Here is an 18,248-nt window from a genome sequence, read left to right on the forward strand (position 1 = left end):
TCCGGCCGAGCTTTGGACTCGACGGGAAAACAACCTTCAGGTCGCCGCCATCGAAGATGGACCCGCCCGGCACATAGTCAATGCCACATAGTCCCTGACTCACTTAGTCTGAGGGCAATCCTCAACTTCACACAATCCACGTACAAGTGCAAAGGTCCCCGATCAAGTATCGCATTCAGTTTCTTAAACAACCAACAAAGCCTTTTTCAACTTTTTGTCCAACAAAACTGCAATTATGGTTGTTATTTTGTACATTTTATTTTCATTCCTATTACAACACATTAATATTTGATTCTAATTTAAAGTATATATAAATTCGTAGAAAATGATACAAAATGATTTTTGTTTTTATAAAAAATAAGAGAAATATGCATATAGGTGAAATTGAACGATTAAGCTCGTGGGCAACATAAAAAGATGATCATACAAAATGTTTTTATAATAAAAAATGTTTGTTTTTGTAATTTTCATTTCATAAAAACTATATTCGTAGTAGTCTCATAGTAGGACGTTGCAACCGTGTGCATTGAGTTGACATATATAAATAAAAAAAAAAATATATGAAAAGACAAGGAATATATATGTTGTACCATCAGTTTGCCAGTTGTTGTTGTTCTGTTCTAAGCATGTAAGGTGATCAATAGCATTATATTTAATAGTGATAATATGTATGTATGTATGTATATTCAGTTAGTGTACAATATAGTAATGTACTATAAAATTTACTTAATTATTTGTGTGTGTGTGTGTAATAATACTACTAATTTTTTTTATATACTATCTGAGCTATTATCACTTTCACTTGTTGAAAATTCAACGGGTGGAGTCGAAGAACGACCTCGGCAATTAAGAATATTCTTGCTTTGGCTTTTATACTCAGGTACATGTTGCTGTAGCTGCTGCTGTTGTTGCTGTTCTCTTTCTTTGTTTGTTGTTACATTAAAATAGTTACAAAATTCCATTAAATTACTTAAAATATAAGTAGGTTTATTTTGTTCGTCTCCTTCGGCCTGATTATGTAGTAAATCGTCAATCTCTTCTAGAGTTAGAGGTAACCAAAATGTTGCACCTAGACCAGCTAAGTTGCCTCCCTTGATATCACTTTCTAACTTATCGCCTACCATGCAACAGTGCTCCGGTTGTACATTCAAATATTTGCAGGTAGCATAAAATATATTTGGATTTGGTTTTTCCCATGGCAAGTCGCCCGAAACTAATAAGCAGTCAAAATATTGCTGTACATTTAATCTGCGCACCTTTTCCCATTGGGCATTAGAGGGACCATTTGTTATGAGTGCAAGGAGATATTTCTGACGCAATCGTTGCAGCAATTTGACATATTCCACAGGTAAGGCGAGATAATGATAACGCAATTCCAGCCATATGCCATAAATGGTATCTGCTAATTCTTTATATTTAGGTGGCAATGATTCACGCCATAAATGTTGTCGCCATGCATCTAACGTTGATTGACAATCGTCGGGACAACGGCGGAACGATTTTAAGAAGTTATGTGTGGTATAATTAGCTTCATCTTTTGTAAAACCATATTTCTGCTGAAGTATATCGGTTACCTGGAAATGGTAGAAAACAAGAGCATTGTAATTACTTTAGCATTGTAGGTACGAATTTCACTAAAGGAATTTTCCACTACTAAAAAAGGTAAATAAAAACGTATTGACAAGCCCAAATATGTTATTTGTACTTCTATTGTTTGAGATTGGTTTCTATATACTTTCGATCGACCATACGTGCCAAACATCACAGTATGACGGAGTTATAGGCAAACACAATTTATTTGATTAGCATATGTGCTCGGGGATGGGGGTTTCTTTACCAGTAACAATATGATGGATGCAACAAGAAATATTATTTATAGCGTCCAAAACAGCACTTCAGACAGACAAAATCGTCTCTGGGGTTTAATTCATACGGAACTGATTTTCCTTGCTTTTGAATGATTCCTAATTCTTTAAAATATAGGTAAATGGTTTGTCATGCGACTTCCAATGATAATGCAACTACATTTGACAAAAATTTTCGTGGAGTAATTAGGTTATGTGGGCACCGTAGCGCAGAGGTTAGCATGTATGCCTATGACGCTGAACGCCAGGGTTCGAATCCTGGTGGGACCATCAAAAAAAATTTTCAGCGGTGGTTTTCCCCTCCTATTGCCGGCAACATTTGTGAGGTACTATGCCATGTAAATCCTCTCTCCAAAGAGGTGTCGCACAACGGCACACCGTTCGGACTCGGCTATAAAAGGAATTCCCTTTTCATTGAGCTTAAACTTGAATCGCTCTGCACTCATTGGTATGCGAGAATTTTGCCCCTGTTCCTTAGTGGAATGTTCGTGGGCAAAATTTGCAATCTGCAATTAGGTTATGTTAGGTTAAAAGGGAGGATATTAATCTGCCCCATGCCTTTATGGGTACACCCCTAAGCTAGAGATCGACTTGTTTTGCGTTCTAAAAATGCAACCTCGAAAAATCTAAGGAATGCCTTGCTACTTATAATATTCTTAATTTGTCTCCATTTCACCCCATTAAGTTGGTTGAATTCTGGTATTGTGTCCCCATCTTAGTGCCGAAGTATCATAGCCGCGAAATCAGGTTAATGACATAGGAAATGTAGACAAGTCTAATCATCTTCGCCACATGCACTATACCTGCCATCACTTTCCATATATATTTTGTATAAGTGCGACCGTAGTCCTGTGTGTCCCCTTATGATGATACTGAAAGCTGTACTGGCCTCCTTAATACCTTTCAGTATAAGCATTGTTATCTTACGATCCGGAATTCACAATAGGATCTTCGTCGTCCTACCGACCGTTTCACTGTACTAAATGCGCATTCGTCGCTCAAGCCCTTAGCACAGACTGCATCGTATTATAGTACTAAATGCGCTTTCGTCACCCAAGCCCTTAGCTCAGACTGCGTCGTCCCAAAAGGCTTGGGATTCACCAAGTTTACAAGATATTGTTGTAGGCACTTTCATTCTCCCTTACTCCGCTCTTGAATTACCATTTGGCAATACCAGAGCTCTGTCGCCCCAAGACCATGCTTTTGACAGACCCTCGCGCTCAACCTCAATTGTCGTCTCAGCTATGATATAATCCATTCCATACCGGTTTCCTAACGTCTCATGTATTATACCGCGATTATATGATCTGCTCCTATTCCCCAGCCATACTCCCATAGCCGCAGATGATCTTATGCCATCTGCAAGACCCTTTCCGCTTTCCTACATAGCTGATTTACCAACCTACCCCTTAGAAGTAATAAATATTATAACCTTTGCTTAGCAAATCCCTCCTCAGTCAGGATTCTGAACAGGCTATTTTTGGTGGTGACCCATGCCCTGTGCCTCTTTCTCCCATATCTTTATGTCATAGGGCGCACAACTTATCCGCCTGTTCCTTAGCGTATGGTTTATTCAGTATATAAGGACCCGGTCCATCCTGTACTGGTCTAAGGTTTTGATGTGTCGGTCCCCTCGAAGTCAATGCATAACCCTATTTTGTTGATAATCTCATGCAGGAGGTCATCATCGACTTGCCGTTAACAAAGCCATGCTGCTTGTATCAGTTCTACCCTTTATCATGGTGTCGACTTCACCATGGGGGTCCACGGGCCCGAGCCCCAAAAACGGACTTCATATTCGGGTTCCTGGGGTCAAAATTAGGGGATATGGAAAAATTTAGATTTTTTGCGATCTATCCCGTGAAATGCAGGTGTGCACGCACTTTTTTGTGTAATTTTTGATTTTTTAATAAAAATAAATTCTACCCAAGAAATGGCTCCCAATTTAGAAAACCCTATACACAGCTCTTACGGGTACACTTTTCCTGTTATTTTAAACTTCCTTCTAATTGAGTACCATATTGCCCATATTCCGTTCAATTTCACTTGCCACCTTTGCATTTGGAGTTGGCGATGCTCGTCAAGCTTCTGTAGGTGAGCAAACTCGTTGCGGTCCAAAGGACCTATCGCCGCGGGAAAAAGGTGGTCATTGGCTATTTAAAGGCGCCAATAACTCGCCCTGTCATAGCAACTCTAAATTTATCCACGACTTAATTTCACTTGAAGGGGGAAGGTCCGAATCCTAAAAATGAACTTCATATTCATGTTCCTGTGGTCATTTCGCGATTCTTCCCGTAAACTGTCATTTGTTAATATTAAAATCATTACCCTGTAGTACACTTCTTATTTGCAGTTAGCGGTAATCCTAACTTATTGCTAACAATTAATACGACGAAACTGATAAAAAGCATGCATCATGCAATTAATCAATGAATACGAAGCAATTTGCAGAACTCCAGGGTCTGGAGACATTTTACCCTCTTTAGAAAAAAATTCAAGCGATTTTTTTTTGAAAATAGGCGAAAATTTTTATTTTTCAATGATAAATTATTAAATTGCTAGTATTCCGCGCCATATCACTTGGTTATGCAAAATGGGGCTCTAATTTTTTAAAATGCCCCCTTCCAGTAGGTTACGCAAAATTGTCTTCAATTTAAGTACCATATTCCGTTCAATTTCACTTGTTGTTCCCACCTTTGCGTCAAGCTCCTGTAGGTGAGCAAGCTCGTTCCGGTCCAAATGACCGTTCGCTGCCGGGAAATTGTGCCCATTGGTTATTTAAAGGTGCCAATAACTCGCCTTGTGTACATTACGCGATTTTCCCCGTTAACCGTCAATCGTGTATTTAAAATCAATACCCTGTAGTACTTTGCGTATTTGCAGGTAGCGGTAACCCTAACTTATTGTTAACAATTAATACGACGAAACTAATAAAAGCATGCATCATCCAATTAATCAATGAATACGAAGCAATTTGCGGAAACTGCTGTTATAAATGAGAATAATTAAAATGAGCCGCAGACTGCAAATACGACCGACGCCCGTTATCAAGTAACTTTTACAACTCATGTAAAACCCCACGCAGGTTTTTTTGTGAACACACATTTCAACCCACCCCCTCAAAAAAAAAACCAACACGACTACATTACGGTAATGGAAAATTCCCAAAGTCGAAATGTAAAAATTTTTAACACTTACCTGGCGACAGGCTTTTGTATCTCCCGTTCTGGTGGGTATTAAGGTATTGTCCAAATCAAAAAAGATGGCTTTTATTTCTGACAATTCACCATAATTATAAACATTATTAATATTCTGCTCGATTGCGGCCATGAGTTGTTAACAATATATTTTCGATATTTTTTTTATAAAACTCGCGTAAATTAAAAACTATTTACAAACGTTTTTATGGTTTATCTTTAAATTTTAAATGGGTTGAATTTTAGTTTATTTATTTATTTACACCTTGCTTTAATTATGTTATGTAAAATAATCGCAAAATTGCAAAATTTCGGCTGCGTGTTTAATAGGCTAACAGGCTGCTTTAAAAGAGAGAATGAAAGAGAAATTTAGTCTGTGCGACATTTATAGAAGAAAGTACTGAGCAGGGTTCACTAAAGAAGGTTGGCTCATTTGCCCAGCTGATGGAATTTTCCAATGCCAGAGTTGTATCCATGACATAATTACAGGTAGTGTACCGTCAACAGCTGAGTACAATTTTTTCTCGCGAAGTGCGAGTGTTTTATATTATTAAGAACCATGATAGAGAAGCAACGAAAAGTGGCGGGAACTAGTAACATACACAAATTCAAAGTTGCACTAATCACTGATTTTGACAAATAGTGTACTCAATATTTTGTTGTTGGGCAACTGCCACTACCTGTAAATGAGTATATATTGGTTGTATTCATTCCCACTAGATCGTCAAATTCTTTGTTTGGATTTTATTTATTTTTTTAAATTTGTTTACTTTTTTCACATTTCAAATTTAAAATCTATGATTTTGTGCCTTCTATACATGATATTGCAAATGAAAACTAGAACGTCAACTAGGAAGTGTACAGAAATTCGAACTAACATCACAGGGTTGTATCGTGGATTTCTTTATTGTTGGGCAACCATTGGTCACGATACGTTATAGAGAACTTCGAGTGTATGTATAAGTCAGACAAAGCATTTTGTACGCTTTTATTTAGGTAACAGTAATTCGATACCATCTCGGTCAAATAATCGATAATAGATTATATATAGGGTATCGAGAGTATAATAACGCATTCACTGGAATTGATATCATTCGGCTTCAACTAGCCATTCCCGTGAATGAAAGGAAGCTAAGAACCAAAACAAAAATTAAAAAAATTTTTGGTCGGTTGTCCAAGAAAGTAGTTTTTAAAGTTTTTTAAGGTGATTTTGCGGTTTGTATTGTAAATTTTCAATGTTAATAAATTTTAGGCTGCTGGGTTTATCTGCAATGCAGTGTGTTAGCCACAAGCAGCGAATTGATAGAATCCATATAAGATGAAGAATCCCAATGCCATTGACATTGAGGGGGCTTTGAACAATGTGAGGAGCAACACACTGATCCAATCCTTAGTAGTCTAAGTACTGGATGGATCGGGTCCTTAGAGAGTGGATAAACCATATGCTTAGGAACAAGTGGATAAATGGTGGGTCTCATGACATAAATATTAGGGAGAAAGTGGCACAGGGCACAGGAGACGCTTCATCACTATTCATATGGGTTACCATCATAAATCCCATGGCAGACCCTTTGTACGTACCGGATTGACCCGATGAAACCTTTCATCGGCAGGGGCTGCCGCCCCAGTGTACAACACACTGCTGCAACAACCATAAATGAATCCCATCGTACCGAATTTAGCTGATGGAGTCCATCATCGGCAAGGGCTGCCGCCTCTGTGTACAACATACTCCTACAACAAAAACCATAAATAACAACGGATCCTAACTGAGGAGGAATCTGCTACGTAGACGATGTTATTATTATTTTAAGAGATAGGAATGTGTGTAGGGATTTTAGGGAAATATGGGTTATTTTTTAGAAGTTTCAACAATTTTGGATTTTTATTCAGCTTACTTTGTATATTATAGATTCAATGATTAAGGACGAGGAACAGGATGAAGAAGGCTTGTTATCGCTAGAGAAATTGGACAGAGCTTCACCAGATTTGTGGCCAGAGAAAAGTAAGTTACATGGAAAACCTTTACGCGTTTTACAATATCATAAAAGCGTTCTTGTTCGAAGAGGGTTTAAAAAAGCTAAGGTATTTTCCGCTTTAGTTTATAAGTTTTATGTTCTCAGATGAAATCACTGACTAATTCATGTTTTGGTGACTCGCGCAATTTTCTTTAGTAAATTAGATCAGTAGTAGTAGTAAGTAATGATTTACATGAATACTATTATTTGCTAATTATTTTCCTTTGTTATTGCTTTAAACGGTTCTATTAACCTCTCTTAGAGTTGAAGTTCTCTGACGTTTGTCAAAACTGATTTTCATTTGAACCACAAATAAAATAGACGTTCAACCGTTTAACACCGTTTTTCCTTTTTTAAGTATTTTAATAAAAATCTTATTAAGCAAACTTATAAAAATATGCAATGTCTTTTTCAAGTTCCAGGTATAACAGATTTCATTGCGATGAGTAATACACCCATTAGAACACCAGCTCCTGAATGGTCGCGGGGTCTTTCTCAAGAAGACACCACAGCGATGCTACGTAAGTTTTCTTTTTCACTAAAATGTATTCTATTTACTCTTTTTGTACATGTGTATAATACATGTGTATATTTCTCATATATTTACAGAACTCAGCCAACTATCGCCAAATGCTCTGATTATGGAAATTAAGAAAATCTATGACGAAGCCTATCAATTGGGAGTAAGTGAAGCTAAAGAGATGACACGCGGAAAATATTTAGGAATATTTAATAATGCCAAGAAAAAGAATTGAACAAAAATTCTTTCTTATTAAATATAAGTAGTATTCCGAATAGAATTAATGTTTATACTATAAAAATGAAAAAAAAAAACCATTCTAGAAATTTAGATCTTAAAGAATTTTTGCAAATTGTTAAATATATGGAAAATACATTAAGTAAGATATAATTAAAAGCAAATATGTATTTTAATTTTAAAGGATATAAGAGGTGTTAAGCTGGATTCCAAAGTAAACTTTATTCCATTTAACTCAAATATACATAAATTTGTAAACAAGGTACATATACACAATAATTTTCTATATATTCAACTTGATAAATCATTTTTTGTCTTCAAAGTTTGCATAAATAGGTTAGGTTGAAAAGAGGGTGCAGATATTAATCCGCCCATGCCACTATGAACATACACCTAAGCCAGTAATCGGCTTGTTGTGCCCTCTAGAAACTATAAAGTCCTTAATTGTTTTCAACGCCACTCCCCTAAGTTGGTTCATGTCTGGTGTTGTGTCCCCACCTAAGTGCCGGTATCTATTAGACGCGAAAGTCGGGCAATGACAAAGGTAATGCTCCAACGTCTCATCATCTTCCCCGCATGCCCTACACATGATATCACTTGTCGCACCGATTTTACATATGTGAGCTCGTAGTCCTATGTGTACCGTTATGATACCAATAGCTATACTGACCACCTTTTTACTTACCTTCAGTAATAGCCTCGTCTTCTCACGATCTGGATCCCCCATAGGATTTCCGCCGTCCTATCGACCGTTTAGGTGTTCCGCAATGTTTCATGCGCATTCGTCGCCCACTCCCTTAAATCGAACTGCGTCGACCCGAAAAGCTTTGGGATAACCAAGTTTATTGACGGCAGTCCTCTGTTGTATGGTCCTTATGTTGCACTTTTTCTCCATAGCAGTCCACCAAACTACTGAGGCGTAAGTAAGTATTGGTCTAATCACGCTCCTGTAGAGCCAGTGGACTATTCTCGGATTCAGGCACCATTTCTGCATAGTGCGCAAGATCTGGGCCCATATATATATATATATATTAGTCCGTAGTATTTGTTTTACATTACAATTATGTGGTTATTTGACCTACGATCCTTACAAAATTTAGCTCTTATGATTCTTTTACGACACTTGAAATTTTTACTGAATATTTTCTTCTACCAATGCCACTACGTCTTGATAAAATCGTATTAGATTAGGATATAACTCCAAATATATGTGTCGTCCGGTTTTCTCTTATAAGGTGGTACAATTTTAGACCGATATGCCCTAAATATAGTGAGAATTGATTTTTTACTTAGATAGATAGCTGAAAAGAGAACTGAATTTCTTCTAAGAATGTTTAACCGGTTCCTATTTGAGGGTGTTTTTGGAGGTATGGAATAGACAAAAGCTGGAGCGACATATAAATAAATGCATAAAAGGTACTTATCTATAATTCTCAGCATGGAACGAGGGAATATTAGGTCACATCAGGAGCGACGCAATGCTCCATATTTGGACCTGATCTTTGGAATGCTGGGAACAAAATTGCCAGACGGCACCTTTCTAGATATGCTAGGACGGATTTGATTCTTCTAACGAGAAAAAGTATCCCAGAGGAAGTGGATAAGGGCATAGACGACATACTGGTCAAGACCAAGAGATCGGTCAAATATCTAGGGATCCGACTGGATACAAAACTGACCTATGCAGAGTAAATCCGGCAACAAGTGACAACAAAGGCCGCGAGGATTACAGCGCAAATCAGTCGATTAATGACAAATATATGTTGGCCTCTTCCGAGCATGCGCAGGCTCTTAATGGGGCCGTGCAATAACATCCTCCTCTATGGGAGCGACACTGCAGACAGCATGCCGAGCGAAATCCCTGATCTTCAATATCTCCGCAAATATCTTTAGTTGTTTTGGTAAACATGACATAAAGAAAATGAAGAAAGTGTCTCAGTGACTTATTACGGAGCCTGGCTGAGGAGTGATTTGAACTCGTCTGTTACGCAGAATGTTATAATACTTCTAAGGGATAGGAATCTGCATCAGCATGCAGAGACCGAATGGGTCTTGGAGATGGCATACGACGAGGGATGTCATCCCAGAGAAGATTGAAATCTGTCTTTTCACGAGGAAAACAAAAGTGGGCCATACTGACGCGCCACGTTTATTCAACGAAACGATTTCGATATCTTGCACGGTCAAATACTTAGGAGTTATCTTAGACAGGAAAGCAAGCTCGTTCCAATCCAAAAGACCGATCGTCGCGGGAACAGCGTGGTCATTGGTTTTTTAAAGGCGCCAATAATCCGCATTGTCATATCGAGCATTATATGTACTCTGTATTTGTGCAAGATCCGGTACCACCCGGCCTCTCCGCTCGTATTTCAATGAGGTGCAACCGTGTCAAAGAACAGTCTAAACTACGTATTAGCAGATAGAGCGGCCTCAATCGCTTTCAGTTGGACGTAAAACATCCAGTCGCAGAATTGGGTTGAAAAGAGGGTGCGGATATTAAACCGCCCCTTAATACTAAAAAAGCTACCTCGAAAAAGACAATCTAAGTTAAGAATTTCGTGCTACTTACTTACTTGCCGCACCGATTCTACATAATTGAGCTAGTAATCCTATGTATCCCGTTATGATACCGAGAACTATACGGACATCCTTCTTACTTTCTTTCTGTAGTAGCCTCTTCTTTTCAAGATCAGGATCTCTATAGGATTTTCGCCGTCCTACAGATCCTTTCGCTGTTCCACAGTGTTGAATGCGCATTCGTCGCCCACGCCTTTAACATGGACTGCGTCGACCCGAAAGGCTTCGGGTTAACCATGTTTATTGACGGCAGTTGTCAGACCTTAACTGCCAAATCGTCTGCTTTCTCATTCCCAGTTCTCCGCGATGGCTTGGCAACCAAACGATGCGGATCGTGCCATCCTCAGAGAAGGCGTTAATCTCCTTCCGACATTCCAAGACTGTTCATGATCTTACCGTCCAGGTTGTTATTGCCCTTATGACCTGTTTACTGTCCGTAAAGATATTCATACTTGACGTCCACACGTTAACACCACACCACCTCACATATTCCTTGACCGCCCGTATATCCGCCTGGAGGACCGTATTATGGTCAGGTAGTCTAAAACAGATATTAGTCCCTGGGTTCTCAACGTAGACCCCTAAACCCACTCTGTACTCTTGCTTTGATCCATCCGTGTAACATGATCTTCCAAATGGCAATTGTCTTATTCCTTCCGGGTTTCCTATCGTCGATTGCAGAGATTTAAAACTAACGATATTTCAGCTAACAAAATAAGGTGCTCATTTATTTATTTCATATGCTATTTTAGCCTATAGGGTTTTTTTAAATGGAGTTTGAAAATAGGAACTGAATACCAGCCCTATTGGACAAAAAAAATTGTATTCCTTAAAAATTCCATAGACGACTCACCTACATAGTTGAAATACAATCACTTGACTCTGAGTAGAGAACATCTGGAAGATCCGTATAAACAAAGCTCTTTCAAGTTCACTATCTTGGCTTCACAAGAAATTATTTTTTCAGAAAACACTTTCACAAACTAGTTACTCTAAAAAATCTTCATTTATTTTTATTTTTATAAGCCATTTAAAACATTGATATTTCTTTTTGTCATCTTTTATATTTGTTTTCTTTTCTTTAAACTAATTTTGTTACAGCACCACAAACTAAATTCTCTTAACTCTTCCTCTTCTTTATCACAAGCTGTGTTTTATTTCAGTACTATACAGTGCAGTGCAATGCAGTTTGTATGAATATGAGATCTATGTAGAACAACTGTCGTCAGGATTGCCATTGTATGTGTCTTACAAATAAGTGTGGCCACCTGTAGAAATACCTCCATTGTGAATGGCAAACTAATAGTAAAACCAATTATACGTAAAATTACTTGTTTGCAAATTTTATTTATAAATTTTTATATTTTAACAGGTTGGCACATGGCGTTGCCACCTCATGCCAAACAAACAGATTTGCTGTGGAAATTTTTTTGCGTTTTATTTTTGTTCTTCGCGGTTTCTCTATCCTATACTAAAATAAAACACAGCACATGTCACAATTGTTAATTATTGTGAATTGTTTGTCTTAGTAGACTGTACAAGATTCGCACAAGTATAGGTCAAATATGTGCAAATTCGCAATGATGGAAGCAAAAGTGTGCGTGGAAGCGAGCGAAATGTTTAGTTTGGCAATTAAAGGGTGGTACTATATTCGCTTAAAGCGAAATGTTTTCATGATAACTTTTAAGATAATCGATTTTGAAGCAAAAAAAAAAAAAAAAAAATACTGAATTTAGTAGTACATTGCCTCATTACTTATGAAAAAATGTTCAAAAAAGTATTATGTCATCATTAAAATTTTTGTAGCGTTTAAGAAAAGTGAAAAACGAATACAGTACCAGCCTAAAGAGAAAATTTTAGCTTTAAATATCCAAGTGGTGTTATTATTTACAAATAAAATCAAGGTTTGGTAGTTATCCCTGCTGAACTTGCCACCTATAACAAATTATCGTGAACGCACATAGGCGAAGGGCTATTGCTCAAAAATTTGATTTATTGGATCCATTGTTGGAGGCCACCGTGGCCCAGAGGTGAGCATGTCCGGCTATGATGCCGCACGTCTGGGTTCCAATCCTGGCGTGAATATCAAAAAAATTTACGGTCGTGGTTATCCCCTACTAATGCTGGCTACAATTGTGAGGTATCGTGCCATGTTAAATCTTCTCTGCCAAGTCGTCTCGCTAAGCGGTACGCCGTTCGGACTCGGCATAAAAAAGGAGACCCCTTATTGTTGAGCTTAAACTTTAAGCGGACTGCACTCAATGATATGAGAGAAGTATCCGCTGTTCCTTAATGGAATTTTAATGAGGAATTTAGTAGTGAGATAGCCACCGTAGCTCAGAGGTTATCATGTCCGCCTTTGACGCTGAAAGCTTGAATACAAATCCCGGCGAGAACATCAAAAAAATGTTCACCAGTGGTTAACCCCTCCTGGTGGCGGGGTTATCCTCTCTCGGTGCTGGGTACTTTAATGGTGGTTAGCTGTGTTTATGTTCCAGTTCCAAAAATTAAGAAAGAAACACACACTTTTTTAATTTTACTTAAAACTTTTTTGTTGAAGTTGATAGACGGACGTGATCCAGACGAGTGATGTCGATCAGATGGCCGTTTTCCACAGCTGTGTCGTTGCCACCTTTTGCGAGAGAGATGAAGTAAATACAAAGCCGATGTGGTGAAAAGTCTGTTGTTGAAGTACAGATGTCGCTTCAACAACCTGTGTAAACTAAAGTTGTGTCGCTCTGCGGTAAGCCGTTCGAACTGGGGTCGTATTACGTGAACGAGTGCGCTTTCGAATCAAATGAAATTTAATCTCGTATTTAATGGATGTTATACCACTTTTATAAACATTTTAATGCAATTTTTTTTTATAAATTATGATCTATTAAAACATTTGCGTTCTTAAACATCAATAAATTCTCTTTGATAAAAGAAATGCATAATTCACAATAGCACTCATTGATAAGAAGAAATTCCCGCTGTTCCTTAATAGAATTTTCAAGAGCAAATTTGCATTTGCATTATTTGATATAGCTCGAACATAAACCAATCTTGAGATTACTAGCTGTTACACCAAAAAAAAGAAGTACATTGGATGGGACAACCTTTGGCCCACTGTTATAAATAACATACAATAAACATCCTTGGTATTGGTTTGAGTATCAAATTTTTATTAATTTTTCTTCCAATTGTATAGGCTTGCGCAGCGCAAAAACTGTAAGAATATTTTATTTTAACATACAATTGATATTGTTTTCAGCATTCATAAATTATTAAAGATACACATAAAAAATAATTAACCAATTTATTTATTGGAGAATACGAGTTGATTTGTTGATATAAATTAAAATTAAAAAAAAAAAAACAAATATTAATAAAATCTAGATTACTAATCAATAAATTGGAAAAGAAATTATAAATGTTATATAAAAAATAGTTATAAACAAAATAATTTATTTAAAAAAATACACATTTACGCGTTCTCTTAAACTCTTTCAAACATCAAAAGCATTATAAAAAATCATGAAGTGGGAAAGAGCACAATGGGTTTGGGAGGGGATATTAAAGTTGCCTAAAACAAAAACGATGATAGTCCTCTACTAAAAGAAGGGATAGGTTATTTTGTTTAGGGGTTTTTTGTGTAGATGTGGCCTGGCTTAGTAGCAGTGTTAATAACTTAGTATTGATTCATCTGTTGATGGTGGTGGTGGTGGTGTTTGATCATTTAACGCCACAATCTCAGACTGCCGGGATGAGGGGGTGGTCTGTTAACTATTTACTTGTGGGCAATGGGAATCATAGTTTCACCAGCAGCAAGAGCCGGCAAAGGAGCGTCAACAGTGAGTACACCATCCTTGCTGAGGGACGAACGAATCGATTCAGGATTTACACCCTTAGGCAACAAGAACTCACGATTGTATTCCCTGTAGATGCTCTTTGTGTCGGATTTCTCTTCATGCTTAGCATGTACCTGTAAAATAAAACAAAAAAAATCAGTCAAACCAAGCAAATCACAAATTTTAATGTAATTAAAAAAAATGTGTTGATAATAAACGCTTCATAAATGTATTTAGCGTGGGGGCTGTTCATGGTGTTGATCGTTATAATGATCACTGGTTGTTTTTTTCGGTTTTTTCTTTCTTTCAATAACAGTCATACCAATTTTGAAAATATCACGATTTTATTTTGGCCTTATGACTAGCATTTTTTGCGGTTTGTAAAAACAATCAAAATTGTATATTGGAATTTGCATATGTGTGGGGGAGGGCAAGCAGCTAAAGAGAGATATTGTAAAAGTGCTAACAAAGTGGAATGTACCATACAAGTTGTCAAGTGCTTTGTATAAGCTATTTGCCTTTTCTTTTGGCTTAATGCAAATTTTATTAATAACCATAAATTTGGCATACAAAATTCGCCGCCTTGACATCCTAAGCTGTTTCTACCATTCTTTCTCTCTCTCTCTCTCTCTCTCGCTCTCTCACTCTCTCTTTTTCTCTGTTGACGTTGGCAATTTTCAATTTGATCGAAAAACAAACAAATGTTTCTCGAAATTTCACGAAGCGAAGAAGAAAAAGAAAAGCAATTTGTTTGAGAGATTTATAATATTAGATTATCTCCATATACTCTCTTATGTATGTGCAAATGATGTGTGTGTGTGCATGGATGGACCGGGTCGGGTGGCAATAAGATGATGTGATGATGAAACCAACAAAATTCAATTTTTCTAGTAACAACAAATTCGAATAGAATTGGGGGCAGGAAAATAACCGACGCATACGCTACATCATAGATTGCTCTTTAGGGAATGACTCATTGATTTATATATAGGTTGTTTTTTGACAACCAGACAACGAAAATTGGATTTCATATGTCTCTAGGGAAATTTAATATTTCACGAATGCTTTCGCACTCTTCACAATTATATGAGTACGATTTGTTTACACCCACCACCATAGGATGGGGGTACACTAATATTCTCATTCCGTTTCTAACATCTGGAAAATTGATTGCGATGGATTTCTTGAGCCCCTAAAAGCTGTAACTATTATCCGACTAGCCGAACTGGGCTCGCTCCGCTGCGCCTTCTATAACTCTCTAATATCTTTTTGTAATCTACTGCCTAATACTTTTCATTTAAGTCCCATATTGATATAAACTTCGAATACATCAGTTTAGAGGAGTTTTGGGGTTTGGCGGACCCTCTGGGTACTTGGAAGCATATAGGTGTGGGTGCCTTGGCACATGTAGGCAAGAGTAATGCTTCAAGCGCACAACCAGTCGTCAGTTCGTCCCCAACCTTTAAGTAAAAGTGGTGTTTCTGACTCGGATTCAGACAGCAACGGTGTCAATGAAACAGTCATCGCAACCGAATGAAAGCAAACAGCATTCCCATGTCAAGGGAAAAAAGTCGGTGAAGACTGCCCTGCACGAGGTTGTGCAGATCGATGTCAATGCATACTGCCAGGACGGAGCTTTTAACAACGTGCCGACCGACACACTGATCCAATCTTTAGAACAGTACCGGGTGGACCCGGTCCTTAGAGACTGGATAAACCATATGCAAAGGAACAGGTCCCATGGCATAAATATAAGGGAGAAAGTGGCACAAGGCACACCACAGGGGGGCATTTTATCGCCACCTCCTGTGGGTGACCAACATAATTGACCTATTACGGATGCTGACTGAGGAGGGATTTGAACCCGTCTGCTATGCAGACGTTGTTATAACACTTCTGAGGCGTAAGGATCCGAAAGAGCTATGCAGGAGGACCGATAGGGTCTTGCATATGGCATATGACTGGGCTAGACCCAGAGGTCTCAATGTTAACCCAGAGAAGACATATGTCTGTTCACGAGGAAGACGAAGGTGAGCCAATTTAACGCACCACGTTACCTCAATAAGACGATTTCGATATCTGACAAGGCCAAATACTTAGGTGTGATCTTAGACAGGAAACTAAATTGAAAGTGGCACATTCAGGAGCGTACTGAGAAGGCTCACAGATGTTGGGCACTATGTAGGCTTGAAATGGGGCCTGAATCCGAGGATAGTCCACTGGCACTACAGGAGCGTGATAAGAGCAATACTTACTTACTTACTTACGCCTCAGTAGTTTGGTGGACTGGTATGGAGAAAAAGTGCAACATAACGACCATACAACAGGTTCAGAGAACAAGTTGTCTTGGCATAGACGTAGCGCCCACTAGGGCACTGAAGACTCTTCTAGATATCCGACTAATTGACATACAGATTAAGTGTGAGGCAGCCAGTGCGGCTATGAGACTTAAGGCGATGGAAGAATGGATTGAGGATGGGAGCATCTCATACCATCGTGGTATAATCGAGGCCACGATAGAAAACCTAGAAGGAAGGGAAGAGGTTTCCGATCGGATACCTGAGATGTACCTTAAAGTCGAGTGCGAGGCACTGCTGCCGTCGGCACAGTTTTGTATTGACGGAACCCTAGTATTGTTATCTGAGAGATCATGTTACACGAATGGCTCAAAGCTAGAGGACAGAGTGGGCCTGGGGGTTTACATTGAGAACACAGGGACTGAGATCTGTTTTAGACTGCCTGACCTTAATACGGTCTTTGTGTGTGTTGGCAAAACGTCGATCCGCTTGATGACAAGATGGCGGATTGCACCATATGATTTGTGGTTGTTGTACAAATGAGACCACCTTTAATTGTTTCGCCATGGTACATTATGTTATTGGTAAGAACTCCAAGTAAAATATATTTTGTAAATATTTTCCCCATTAGTGTAGCAATCTGTCAGAAGTACTTACCAATAATTTCTGATCAACAGTCTTGACAACAATTTCTTCGGGGGCATACTGGCTGACATCAAAGCGCAATTTCAAAACTTTATTGTCACCATCCTCCTGAAAAGACAAGTAATTCAACAATAATTAGTGTTTTTTATCTTTATTAGCAATATTCTTAGGAAACAGCTAATTTCATAATGCATATCGATGATTTATACATATATGTATGTGCACAATGTCTATTTAAATTCGTGATTAAACAAAAAAGATTAAAGGTAGTGTGGTGAATAACAAAGCATGATAGAAATCTTTATCCGGGAAAATGTGGCATTGACATAGTGTGGGCGTGGATTTAATTTTAATCACATCATGCACATATTCTTTGGAAAAAATTAATGTATTTGTATGTACTCGTATATTGGCTCTGTGTTTATACAGTCTAATTGATTTTTATGATCTGCTTAATCTGTTTTCAAAGTCAATTTTCAGTTTTCAATGTTCTTTAAATATCTTTGAAATTGATGGCAAACATATGAGATGGCGAAATAGATAAGCCAATATATGCAGAATAAATAGCATAAACAAACTTTTAATGCCTAAGAAGGCAAAAAAAAACAGACGCACACATACAGTGTAAAAAACTTTGTATTGCTTCGTTCAGCTGACTCTATTTCAAAGCGCCCTCCAAACATTTGGGAGTTAATTTCTCACTCCCTCTCTGAAGGGACATTTTTAAGATACTTTTTGAAGATAGTTTGTAGATATTTCATGATTTAAAACAACAAAATACATAACTAACGGCATTCTACCATTCATGTTTCACCAAATAGTTTCATATCATCGACTGTTATTGGAATAAATCTAAAAATATACTTCTTGTTGTTGCTTGTGATGTTAACTCAAAAATCCGTATACATAGGTGAATGTATGTTTGCTTAGCCTTCTGTAATCAAGTAAGGCGTGAAGTACAGAGGAAGAGCTTACGCCTCGTTATCTGGAGGTGAAATTATTCAAGCCAGTCGGGTTGAATAATTTCAAAACAAATTTCGATCATTAAGACAACAAGTC

General features: G+C 37.8%; 3 protein-coding genes across 6 annotated transcripts in view; 1 reads left to right on the plus strand and 2 right to left on the minus strand.

The window, feature by feature from the left end:
• Positions 1–233: 233 nt before the first annotated feature.
• On the minus strand, positions 234–5,407 carry LOC106093350 (N-acylneuraminate-9-phosphatase). Its single transcript, XM_059367868.1, has 2 exons — positions 5,064–5,407; positions 234–1,574 (listed from the first exon to the last, which is right to left on the minus strand). Exons 1-2 carry the CDS (start codon positions 5,193–5,195, stop codon positions 771–773), a joined length of 936 nt encoding a protein of 311 aa, XP_059223851.1. The 5' UTR covers positions 5,196–5,407; the 3' UTR covers positions 234–770.
• Positions 5,408–6,169: 762 nt separating this feature from the next.
• Positions 6,170–7,967, plus strand: LOC106089650 (protein lin-52 homolog). 2 transcript variants are annotated; one of them, XM_013255572.2, is made up of 4 exons: positions 6,170–6,266; positions 6,975–7,067; positions 7,497–7,601; positions 7,690–7,967. In XM_013255572.2, the coding sequence occupies exons 2-4, from the start codon at positions 6,980–6,982 to the stop codon at positions 7,833–7,835; spliced, it is 339 nt and encodes a 112-aa protein (XP_013111026.1). In that variant the 5' UTR covers positions 6,170–6,266; positions 6,975–6,979; the 3' UTR covers positions 7,836–7,967. The 2 variants fall into 2 exon arrangements, with proteins under 2 accessions (XP_013111026.1, XP_013111027.1); XM_013255573.2 differs by having other exon boundaries at positions 6,173–6,277.
• Positions 7,968–13,551: 5,584 nt separating this feature from the next.
• LOC106089656 (heat shock protein beta-1) overlaps positions 13,552–18,248 on the minus strand; it is a 51,925-nt gene continuing 47,228 nt past the window's right edge. For all 3 annotated transcript variants that reach the window (XM_013255581.2, XM_013255579.2, XM_013255580.2), the window contains 2 exons: positions 17,202–17,297; positions 13,552–14,381 (listed from right to left, as the gene is read on the minus strand). In XM_013255581.2, coding sequence (XP_013111035.1) covers positions 14,187–14,381; positions 17,202–17,297 — 291 coding nt within the window. In that variant the 3' untranslated portion in view covers positions 13,552–14,186. The remainder of the gene's footprint in view (positions 14,382–17,201; positions 17,298–18,248) is intronic.

The sequence above is a fragment of the Stomoxys calcitrans genome, chromosome 4, assembly GCF_963082655.1.
Source record: "Stomoxys calcitrans chromosome 4, idStoCalc2.1, whole genome shotgun sequence".
Taxonomy (NCBI): Eukaryota; Metazoa; Arthropoda; class Insecta; order Diptera; family Muscidae; genus Stomoxys; species Stomoxys calcitrans.